Raw genomic sequence first — 12,592 nt, forward strand, 5'->3', positions numbered from 1 at the left:
AATACTGAAAATACGATTGGAAGAAATTTGTATTACTTAAAATTTTTGTAACTGTTCTTACCTATACTCTGGTAATGCCATCGAAAGAAAATTCGTTCAGGTAGAAACTGCAGTATTTTCTATAAAACAAACAAACGAAAATTCAGAGGATATAAAGAGAAAATAAACAACAAATGAAATTACACATTTTCATGTTAGCCCATAGTACATGCTGTATATCTATATATATCTATATAGATATATTTCAGAAAAGAAAAAAAAACTTCGTAATAACATAAATATTGCACTTTATCTTGGACCCCAATGGGACAGTCTCTTTTACTTGCCCCAAGCAAACTTCCTTCCCTGAATGTTTTAAAGAGATTACTGTCCCAACTTGAATTCTCCCTATAAGAAAGAAAAGAAAAAAAAAAAAAAAAACCTGAAGTGATCATTTTATCTTAATTAAATCACAGCCATTGCTTAAATATTACAAGAATAAGCTCTCAAATGCCAGATTCTCTAGGTGTCTTCTTTTTCACCTTCCACTTCCCATTTTCATTAAAATCCTCACTGGTCTCTGGACAAGAAACGGAATTGGGAAGAAAGATGAACGACAAAGAGGATACGACCTTACTCAGTGGAATAAGGAAATGAAATTGGTGGCAAGAATTTCTTGAAATTAATAGCTAAAAATTAGTTTTAGGATTGTAGTCATGAATCTCCCCACCGCTGCCTCTGGTAGATACAATAAAGAACAAAATTTACAATATACAAGAGTATTTGGAAAATGAAAGCAGCTGTTCCCGAAAGACCCAAACAAACGAGAACGACTTTTTTTTCACTCTACAACAAGTATTGGCAAGTTACTCTTGGGCAATAAAAGTCCTTGTATTCTATCTGTAACTGCCTTTTTAAAAAATGTAGAAAATCCAAACACTGGTTAAAATTCATTCCTTGGTATTGATAATATATTTCTATTTTACTATGAAAATCCTCATTCTAGGTTTATCTAGCCTAACAGTCTAACATTTTGAAAGATTAAGGTAGGGACTTCCCTGGTGGTCCAGTGGCTAAGACTCTGCGCGCTCCCAATGCAGGGCGCCCGGGTTCGATCCCCAGTCAGGGAACTAGACCCCGAATGCCGCAACTAAAGATCTCACACGCTGCAACAAAGATCCCAAGTGCCGCAACTAAGATCTGGCACAGCCAAATAAATACATAAACAAATATTTTAAAAAATATATCAGATTCCTATGATTAAAAAATGGAAAAAAAATTAAGGTAAAAAACTTATTGATATATTCAGACCTCCAGAATAAGTATATTTCCAGGCAGCTATCGACACACCACCTCTTCCATTCAAGCCAGCTTGGGGTTTGGTTTGGTTTTCTTGTTGTAACTTTCCAACTGAGTCAGCAACATACAAGTGTGTTTACCTCATTTACCTCATTTGTTCCCACCTGACAATAAAGCAATGTGTAAGAACGTCTACTGGGAAAGCCACCACAGGTAAACCTGATCCAATGTGGGTGACCATCAAGGGCACGACTTGTCCCGGCTTGGACGTCTTTCCCAGCAGCTGGGCCTCACTGTAAACGTCACCTCCTCCATCACCTGTCCCATCGTCCCTGGCACAGTCCTCACCCTGGCTGACTGGAAGCCTCATGAAGGCCAGAACACCCTGAAATATCCCCAGGGCCTGAAGCATGCCTGGCACACAGTCGGTGCTCAATAAATATTCAGTAAAAGAATTCTGAATGTTTTTTACTTGTGAAATTGTGACTTTATAGGTAACCCTGACCGTTGCTATGGTCTTATATTCACGTTGACATAATACGTACCTTGTACTTCCTTACGCATCACTGAATTAGTGATGGCATTTCCATTAAAATACATTAAAATGTGTGCGTGTTTTCTAGCCCTGAACCTAGTAAAGAAAACCCAAACCAAAAATAAAAGCTGTATCATTTAAAAGAACTAAGTTTTTCAAAATCTGATAAACATAAAATATAAATGTATTAAGTTACATAATTTGTCACGAATTCTACACACTACACAAGATGAAAATGCTACACAGACCATCAAAGATTATTTCTGATTATATATTAAAAGCTGTACATAGCTGACCACATGCTGAAAATCACTAAATTCTCTCCTCCATTTTTCCACTTCAGACTTCCCCTAGAACATGTTGGTTTGTTATCTTTTAACCCCATAATTCTAAAGGGTATCTTAAATCTGTTTTACTATGTGATAATAATGACATACACTCAAACATACCTACACACACACACCACACACACACACACGGCAGATCTACACACACACACGCGCGCGCGCCAGATCCCACTTAGTGAAAAATATCTACAAGACTTGGTATTTGAAATGCAGAAATAAAATAACTATGAATAAAATACTTTGTCTTTACTTCCAAGGGTTTCATGATTCATGGCCAAGAGAGACGGTAAGGAAAATATCATTCAGGGAAAAAAAGAAGCCTGACAGAAATTTGTATGACGTGTTACACGGGTGAGGGGAAAGCGCCTCCCATCAGTGGGGACTTCATGGATTGCTTCCTGGAAAAAAGGACACTTGGGCTAAGACTTAGAGATTAATTAAATTGCCAAGTGGAGGGCAGGAACAGAGGAGGAGCGTGTGTGAAGGTTCAGAGGCAGACAGCAGCAGGCAGTAAGCGTAGCAGGCAGGCGGCTGAGAAGGGAGGAGACGGGCCTGGAGAGGCAGGCGAGGCTGGGGTTGATGCTCTCCCTGGAGCAGGTTCTGTAAGACGGCTGAGAAGAAAGGCAGGGGCGTGCAGGAAGAAGCAGTGGTAGTATTTCAGACAGAGTGAAATGGCCTGGACCAGGGGCAGCAGGGTAAGAGGAGAAGCTGGCACAGTGACATTCAGAAGGGGAAACTGTCAAGGTGGACAGGTTGAGTAGCTGGGGTAAATGGAGGACTCAAGAATGACCCCCCCACCCACCCACCAGAGGGCTCGGTAGATGGCAATAATTTAATCCAAGATGTCAAATCCAGAAGGAATTCCATAATTGAAGCATGTCAGCTTTGGCTCTGGACATCCTGGAATTTGAGGTGTCAGTGGACCACCTTACTGAAGATGTTCTGATAGGCAATCGGGTATATGGGTCTAGAATATAGAAATGGGATCTGGATGGTAACAGAAAACAGGCAGCAGTTAAAGGTGCGTGTATATGAGACCCTTCAGGGAGAGAGCCTGAAATGAAATGAGGTAAAACCCAAGCACTAACAGTTTCCTGAAGTTCTGCTAAGGAGGTAAGGACGCGGGGGGCCGGACGGGGGAACAGAAGTTAGAAGCAAGCGTGCACAAGTCAAAGGAGAAACTCTGGATGTGCCAGGTGTTTGTAGGCTTATTGTGTTAAAGGTTAGAAATACGTATGACTAATTGATATGACAACTAGTTAGAAAAAGCTAAAGATGCTGGAAATGTGGGGAAATCGATGCCACATAACAAAGTGACTTCAGCGTTAAATCAAGTGAGCTCGATGGTTTCCCTTGCCCAGAGAACCCACAACCTTTGTCGGCCAAACACCAAGTGCCAGGCAGGATGGATCTATCAGTCTATAAACTCTATGAAGGCAAGTGGCTCTCTGGGGGGAAAAAATCAAAAAAGGTCTTCACTCTGCAATTATACCAACATGCATTTTAGATGGATAACACACAAAAGGAACTAAATGTAAAAACTCGGTTATGTCTTGTTAAGTTCCATTACATTAAAAGGGACTCACAAGAAGAAGAAGAAGAAGAAAGTCAGATTTCTACAGAACATTTTAACAGGAACCAATTGTTTAACAGGAACCAAGGCATTGTCCTACCATCAGAATGTAAACCTGAATGTCCCCATGAGCTGCAGAAGACACGACAGCAGAGAAAACCCAGAGAGAGGTCTATGGATTGCGGGAGAATATCACAAGCAAGGAGGTGAGTACAAGAAAACCACCTACTCTGGAACCAAGGTTATGGATGAGGGTATCAGCAGTTGGGCTGCTGTCCAGCCAAACAAGCAGCTCTGGAGCCCAGAACAAGCACATCTGGGGGTGGGCTGGGGGCTCTCCAGACTCAAGAGAGAAAGACAGCTTCCATTTGTGCCTAAGTTTTATGATTCTTTTTTTTCAGTCAATATTTATTCATTCATTTATTTATTTATTTTTAATTTTTATTAAATGAGTCTTTAAATTCTATAGTACTTTAACAATTTTCAAAAGTTTCACACACATGATTTCATACAATCTCATAATAACCCTTTTTCCCCCCAACTCCCATATTGCCCCTCCCCCCTTCCCTCGCCCCACTGGTAACCACTAGTTTGTTCTCTATATCTGTGAGTCTGCTTCTTTTTGGTTTTATTCACTAGTTGGTTGTATTTTTTAGATCCCACATATAAGTGATATCATACAGCATTTGTCTTTCTCTGTCTGACTTATTTCGCTCAGCATAATGCCCTCCAAGTTCATCCATGCTGCTGCAAATGGCAATATTTCATTCTTTCTTATGGCTGAGTAGTATTCCATTGTTTATATATTCCACATCTTCTTTATCCATCATCTGTCGGTGGACATTTAGGTTGCTTCCATACCTTGGCAACTGTAAATAATGCTGTTAAGTTTTAGGATTCTTTAACTCATCCTTTCTCTTTACCGAAAAATTTACTACAGAGGCTATTTCAATATGTTTGCTACCAAATGAATAATCATGGTTGCAGGTTGAGTTCTCTGGGAAACAGACCCTGTGTGCAGTTAGAAGCCCTAGTGGTTTATGGGGAATAGCATCTGTGAAAGAGAAACAGACCCCCACACAGAGCTCACAGTATGTTAGAGGAGCCCCACGTGCCTGACGATGGCCAGGCCACTGTACCACTGCCTCGCTCAGTCACTGGCTGGGGTCGTGATGGGAAGAGCATGGCCGTGGCTGGAAAGCTGAAGACGGCACTGACAGCCGGGGGCTGGGGTGACCCCACTCCTTGCAGCCAGGCTGAAGGGGATTCGAGCTGCACTCGTCTCTGTCTGCCACGGTCATCTTCCAATGACTAATCAGGACATTCTCATATCAAGAGGCTGAAGTCCTAAAGAAGTGCACCCTACTTCGGGGACGGGGTCTCTGCTGGCTGCAGCCTCAAGGCGATGGGAGCTGGACAGCTGCGTCATCCCTGCACATCTCCTGCCTCCTTGCATCCAGCCCGCTCTCCCAGAGTGAGCGAGACAGCAGCACTCGGTGTCCTCCTCTGTCATGCTTTCCTCCAGGGGGATTTGGCACCCCACCTACATTCCGGGATCATCCCCTGCGCCCATCTTGCTACTTAATCTAAAAATTTCGTACAGCTGAGGCTGAGAAAATTACTCTGAAGAGTTAGGAGAGAGCTCATCTTGGACAAGACGAATGCCTGGCATGCCCACTGGCTCTTCAGATATTCACTGTAGTCAGGAAACCAAGTGGGCACTGAATCACGCTCTTCAGCTTTCCAAAATACACATGGGTCTTCTTGATTTAGGTTTCTTTTCTTAGTATGCGACAAAGACAAGTGTCTTTTTAATATAAAGAAGGACAAAGGATACAGCAAGGTGGCGTGCATCTGGATGCCTGGATGCCCTCAGTTGGCCACAAGTAGACTCAACATGTTCTGAGGACGGGTCTATATCATCACCACCACTTCTGGATAAAAGTTTTCAGATTTACAAAATGGATGGACTTTAAAGATACTCAAAAATAAACTCAGTAAGGTTTGGATAGGAAACACCATGCCCGATATCTGAGCTACTAAGACTATTCCCAAGTGGATGTAATATTATACAACAACTAGAAGGCTGAAACTACCCACACAGATGCTTTCTGCACTCAAACATGGCAAGGGCCCTTTTTTATGCATTAAAGTCTATGAGGTCAATAAAAATGAAGCCCCAAACAACCATCTGTGTCTAAATGCTAACCCTGTCCCTCAGAAAGCCCCAGATGAAGCCTACCTCTACGGAGGCAAACACAATAAGGTATTGCTACTGCAGCCCACATTCCAAGCTACACTACTGCGAATGCCACATAAGCTACTGACATCTTGTTTGTAGTTTCGCTGGAGAGTAAAATTTTAAAAGTGCAGGAAAGCCACACAGTGTGAATAAATATTACTTTTCTGAAAAGCACATGGCCGTAGTTAATGCTCAGTGATCAGCTGCATCTATATGGTAATCCATTATAGCACACTCGAAATCGAAATTAGGTATTACTACTGCTCAGCACATCGGGGAATCTGTCATTCTTTTAACTGATTATCCATAGTCCTTTTTTCTCCAGAACCTACTGCATGACCAGGAATAATGTGAAATGGAAGCTGTAGTTTATACAAGATGCTATCGTGTACTTTAAAACTGTTGATCTTCATTTAATTTGTGTGGGCAACTTGTTTTTTTTTCAAATTATTCCCAGATGATTGCAACATATCCCAGTAGATTCACATTTGATTTCGATTCCACTTAGAAGGGTAGGTCAGTGAAGAAGAAGGAAAATATGACATACTCACTGACGCAAGGTAACGTCTGTAAACGATGACCAACTAAACCTGTTATGCCCACAAGTACAGAACATGGGAGCAACTCTCCCTGAAACCAGCCACGTGGCACAAGGGTGCTAGGTGCAGAAAACACTGACCAGGGAGAAAACAGAAAGTTCAGTTTGGAAGAACGTAAGTCTTAGTCGCTTGGCCCTTTGAGTAATAAATGTTTGAAAAACTTATGATGAGACAGGGCAGATGGTTTCACAGGAAACATCCTGTGAATGCCTGGGCCACGTGTGAGGTGGTCTCAGAAGGACCCCTGTGAGCAGGAGTCCGCCGGCCTGGACACTCCCGGGGTGACCTCTGGACACAGCAACGTGTCCTTCAGCTGTCCTGGGCCTGGCCACTCCTCTCTCACTAAAAATGACCCAACTATCTAATGCGGACAAAACCTTTTCATTGAATTTTGAGTGTCAACATTTGGGACTTCAAAATGTAAGAGAAATAGAGCTAAAATAACGAACTGCATAATCTTAAAAATAAGGTGACTATATTTTTAGGTAAAAAAGTAATGCTTTTTTTCTTATCCCACGTCCCCTTCTAGCTAATCACTCGCCATGCTGTTACTGAGCTGGGAAAACACAGCTCCATCTTCCTACATCCCTTTCAGTCTTTAGGACCGAACTCAAACTTCACCTCTTGAGAAGGGCCCACGGCAACCTCCCCTCCAACACATCCCACCCCAGTGAGACAGGCACTGGGCCTGCTCCACCAGCAGCTCCTGGATTCCTTGAGAGAAGAGACCCCCTATGAGCCACCTGGTACCCCTAACACCCAGAACAGTGGCTGGCAATAATGTTTCTTAATGAGCACTGCATGCACAAATAGATGAATGAATGAAAAATGAAAAAAAAAAAAGAAAGGAAGACAAAGGGGATTCTAATTTTGTGCATGTGTACAAGCAGACACAAGAAAATGCCCACGTTTAAGGAAGGTGCTCATGCTCTGACATCATAGAAACACAGAACCTGGAGAGCAGGCATTTGATTAAAGATAAAGGAGAATACAACTGTGCTTACAACCTTACAGTAAATCTTAATACTTGATTAGATCATCATTCAAAAGGCAAGACTTTTCTCGGCTAATGAGAAAAAAAAATATTTCAAAAGACTTAAAACACAAGGCAAAGACATCTAAAGGAAATACAGAATGTAAAAAAAAAAAAGAGAAGGGGGCATCTAATTTCATCCTCCTGTATTCTAGAAATCGACCAATATAAAAATGTTAGAAAACCTCATTAAATAATGAAAACCCAGAAAGGGTAAAGGATCCCATCTACAAGCAAAACACTCAGAGGAATTACTGCTTAAAGCATAAAGGGAACTGCAAAGAGGCGTGGTGGGTGGGGGCCCCTTCCCGTGAAAGCCGAACATACCTAGAATACGCAGCAAAGGAGGAGACCACCCTCAAGAGGAACGGGTTCCTCCTGAAATAGATTTGCTGCAAGAGGAGGATACGTTTTTAGAAATTCTGATTCACATTCTTAAGAAACCCAAGAGGATGCTGAATCTTTTTAAAGACCTAGGTAAATAAAAGCAGCAGATGCACAAGTAAGTGACATTTGAAATCAGAAAATATCACGTGCATATGAAAACCTGGAAAACACGGATCTAGAGTCTGCCGCGGTTTCCCACCATAACCTTGCGCTGAGACGATGCACATCCCGAGGCCTCCCTAGAACTAAATAAGCTGAACGTAGATAAATGTCTAGACGCAGCACGTTCCAAGCTGCAAATTGAAAATATAATTAAAAATCCTACACAAATCTAAAAAGGACAAATGGATTATCCACAAAGTAACAAAACCCGGGCTGACCTCAGTCTTTCTCTCTGCAACATTAAGCTTCAGAAGACAGCGTGGTCAGCTGCTCACTGCAGGCCAGGCCAAGAAGAAGGGGCACCAGAACACAGACACACATGGAGGACAGGAGTCCCACAGCAAACCAGATGCCGACATGTGAATCCAGCATGTGATACAGAGAACTAGAGTAAACTACAGCTCTTTTGAAAAGCAAATAAGATTCAAAGTATTGAGAAAAAAATATGATTCAAAAAGCGTAGAGCCAGCTGTATGTGTTTGAAGTTTAAAAAAACAAGATATTCTAGAGCTGGGAGTTTATCAGACACACACCTCACTTCCTCAACATACTAAGTGAGTCATGTTCCAGCAACTAAAGAGATTAGTTAAAATAAACAATCCAAAAACAAGGATGCAGGTGCATAAACACTATGAACAATGAGCTATATTTATATAATTGGAATTAATGTGGGTATGAAAAATAGAGTAAATCCTCAAAATCATTAACATAAGAGAAATAAATTCTAAAAAACATTAAAATAATCTGGATATAAAATGCTTAAAACAGGTGAAAAGTAAGAAGTACAAAAGATATGTGGTGTTAGAGTAAAAGTACCACCAAACACTGCTTTATTCTTGATATGGATAACAGAAAGAAAAAGGTTCAAATAGCATTTTGTTAATTTAAAGACAATTATTGGAATGACAGAAAAGTGAAAGTATATCTCCCAAATTGCAAAGCATTGAAAGTCAGTAACCTCTCCCACAAAAAACAAAAGTAGAAAAAAAAAAGTGTAATGTTAATTATCACATAAAAATAATAAATATAAATAAGTTAAATTCCTCTACCAAAGACCAAGTCAATCAGAACTGGCTTTCAAACACAGAAAGATGAACAATAAAATACAGAAAATGACAGAGTAGCAGGTAATTCTACCCATAATATGTGGTCTTGCCCTGAATAACACACTCACTGGAACACACCCAAGAGGAGTCTTCTTTTCACACAAGGATCTGACACAGGAAACCTCAGTCACAATCAAATCTGCTGAGCTCTTCTTCATTTCCAGCTTCTATTTTCTGGCTAAAAACTGTATTTTTCAGATCTTTTCAATTTTGATACCAACACAACCAGTTGTCTGTCTTTTCTGTGTCATTTTTCACAAAATGGAAAAAAAAAATCACTCCCAGAGCGTTTCCAGGTAAGTGGAAAGTAGAGAAATAACAGCCCCCCCGCAGTGAGATGCCAGCACGTGGTCCCCACCCTCCCAGAACCTTTGAGGATTTAAACGCCCGCTTCCCCACAGTTACAAAGTGTCGCAGACCTGCAGTTGGCTCACGACTAGCCCCTCTGCCAAGTTCACCGGGCGAATGCCAGGGTCTGTGGGAGCAGCTGGTGCTCAGCAGGTTTACAGCCTATCCTGTGTCGGGAGCACATCACACACCGGGTGTCACTCTGTGACAGCCACCATGCCATATCCAAGCAAAACAAGCCACAGAAAACTGACAACACAGCAAGTCTGTGTACAACTACCTCCTAAACTGACAGACAAAGAAACCAACTCGTCCAAACTGTGTTCCCATATGAATTCCAATCAATTTAAAGGGAGAGAAAAAGCTCTTTACGTATCTCCTGCTGTTCTAACAGTAAATACAACGTGCTCGTTTCACTGTGAGGTTTCCATACGTGTAGTCCTGATGCAGTTTCTACCCTTTGCCCTTGCAGGGTTCCTGGAAGCATCTGCTGGTGCTGCCTTTGGGCGACCCACTCCTGAAGGTGTCAGCTACCCAGGAGAGCGGGGCCAGGGCACCCGGGCTGCGGCAGAGAAAAGGGGGAATGTAATTTCACACAGCCGCAAACAGCTCCAGACATCTCCAGTTTCCCTTCCTCCGAGGTAAACTGAGTAATTCAGTATATCCTGTTGGGTCAATCCCAAGTTTCTCACCTGGAAGTCACAAGGCATAAGGAAAACTGTAGTCTTGGTATTAAATTTAGAGTTAAAATGTCCATTGAAAATGGCTCCTTTCAACACAGACACTCATCTCAAATTATTAACACGCTGTAATAAGATAATCAAATTGTAACTGCAAACAATGCAGTCACAGAATTCTAGAAAGGACTCGATGTTTATGCTTTGCTTCCATCTTCCAGTCTGCAGAGATCATAAACATTTCATGATCAAAAGCAGACACCAGGATAACCATGTGCTACAGGAACAGAAGACCCGGGCCCTGTGTTCTGTTATGTCCCCAGCATCCCGTACAGGACCCGGCACTGAGGGGCGATTACTGAGCTAACTCACCACCACAAACAACACCTGAGACCAGGGAGAAAGGGCTCGACGAGCCACCCAGCCTCCACTGCAACTCCGGCCGAGGAAGTCTCAGGGGCTGTCGGGGAGCAGGTCACACTCTGCCGTGACACGAACGTCACCACCTGGAGTTGCCCCCAACCAAGGGCCCAATGTTGATAAAAACAGCAAACATGACTAACGCTATGAAGAAAGCCAGAGCAATTCTATGTCTCTATATGATCACTTTAAATATATGTCACACATTAAAGTAAACCCCGATGTCAGAAAGATGACCAAGTATCCTGGTCATGCTTGCCAACCGGACCTCAGGGCAGCTTTGGGGATGGAGAGGAGTATCTGTCGGCCCAGTTCTCCGGGAACTGTGAGCTGACCCTGACTTCTCTCAGCTGCAATCAGTCATTTAGAATTACGGCAATGACCGAGGAGCCGCATTCAAAGTTGGAATCATTCCTTTAAACAAACAAGCAAAAAAGTCCATTGAAGCATCCAAATCTTTGAAATTCTCAGTAAGTACTTAAATTCCAAGAATTTAAGAGGAATCTGTTTTTCGTGTGCATTTTATTTGTTCTTGTCCCTCCTCCACTCACCAGCAGTAAAGTGGTCCTTACGGGAAAAAGAAATAAAAAGCACTAACAGTGTGAGAGGCCCGCGAAGTCCTCCCCCTCAGCGTGGGGAGGGCAGCAGCCCTGGAGGTTTTCTGCACGCTGGACAGTCTGGAATAACTAATGACAAATAAAGCAGGGGCGAGCAGGGCTGTGGAAACTAGTTAATTGTCAAAATACAATTCTGCTGCCTTGCTCTGTGTCATTTGCTCAGAAGAAAAGAGGGCCTTGACTTAATATCCTGCAGGTCATCTGCCCTGAATGCACAGACCTGGCCATGATTCAGTCCAAGCGTTTCCCCTGAACCTCCACAGAAGCTTCTAATTTGTTTTCATTTTCAAACAGTTGGAAAAGATAAACAGTTCCACCAAAAGAAGAAAGATGGTGGGGGAGGAGGAGAGAAGTTGGGAGGACAAACATCTCAGCATTGCTTATAATCCTATTATATCCATTATTCTAGTTTCTCTTCAGGCAATTCTTCTTCACTGTTAATATCTGGAGCAGAATGAGGTAATTAAGAGTGAAAAGATAAATAAATGTGTGTGTGTGGTAAATACAGTTAATCCTCAAATCGCTGGCTGGCACAGGGAAAGCAACTGCACAGAGCGAAGACCAGCACATCATGTCACCTCCTCTCGCACAACCCCAGGCACCTCACCAGTCCAGCTGAATTATCATCATCTGGGAAGCTACTAAAAGTCCTTTCCCCTATTTTGAGGAAAAGAATCTGAGGCTGAACCCACTTCTGTATAAGCTCCCTTGGAACACTGAAGAACCGGAGAGCCTGGGTTGAATTCCATTAACGTCAGACAGAGATTCCACTAGAGCCCTGGATTCCCAGCCGGTCAGTAACAATTCCCCAACATCAGCGTGCCCAGCAAGGCTGCCACCCCCAAGTGCCCTCCAAGCCAGCATCACTCCCACAGACGCTAGGTAGGAGGCTTGTCAGACAAACTGTCATCTTTGCTGGTAACGGAAAAATAAAACCTAAGGACCCCAGCATCACCCCTCCTCCTCTGCTGGCCCCTGAAGAAGCCCCATGTCACCTGCGCTCTCTGGGCAGCTCACCGATGGCTCTGATGTCAAGTCCTCTCCAACCAGAACCTCCCACCGCAGGAAGGGTGAGGACCAGTGGGCACTGCCCTGGGAGGACACTGACAGTGTTTTCTTTATCTCGATGGGTGGCTGGAGGGAAGGGGCAAGATGAAGTGCAAACCTATTTGACTGTCCCTGGTTTATACTATTATTTTCATCTTAAAATAAGCATGAAAAGGGGGCTTCCCCGGTGGCGCAGTGGTCGAGAGTCTGCCTGCCGGTGC

The 12,592-nt window shown here is 42.9% G+C and overlaps 1 protein-coding gene across 5 annotated transcripts in view; it reads right to left on the bottom strand.

Moving 5' to 3' along the window:
• Positions 1-12,592, bottom strand: part of RALGAPA2 (Ral GTPase activating protein catalytic subunit alpha 2) — a 282,220-nt gene that overhangs the window by 234,851 nt on the left and 34,777 nt on the right. For all 5 annotated transcript variants that reach the window (XM_030872473.2, XM_030872472.2, XM_060284396.1 and 2 more), the window contains one exon: positions 62-119. In XM_030872473.2, the coding sequence (XP_030728333.2) occupies positions 62-119 (58 nt within the window). The remainder of the gene's footprint in view (positions 1-61; positions 120-12,592) is intronic.

This window comes from Globicephala melas, chromosome 15, assembly GCF_963455315.2.
Source record: "Globicephala melas chromosome 15, mGloMel1.2, whole genome shotgun sequence".
NCBI lineage: Eukaryota > Metazoa > Chordata > Mammalia > Artiodactyla > Delphinidae > Globicephala > Globicephala melas.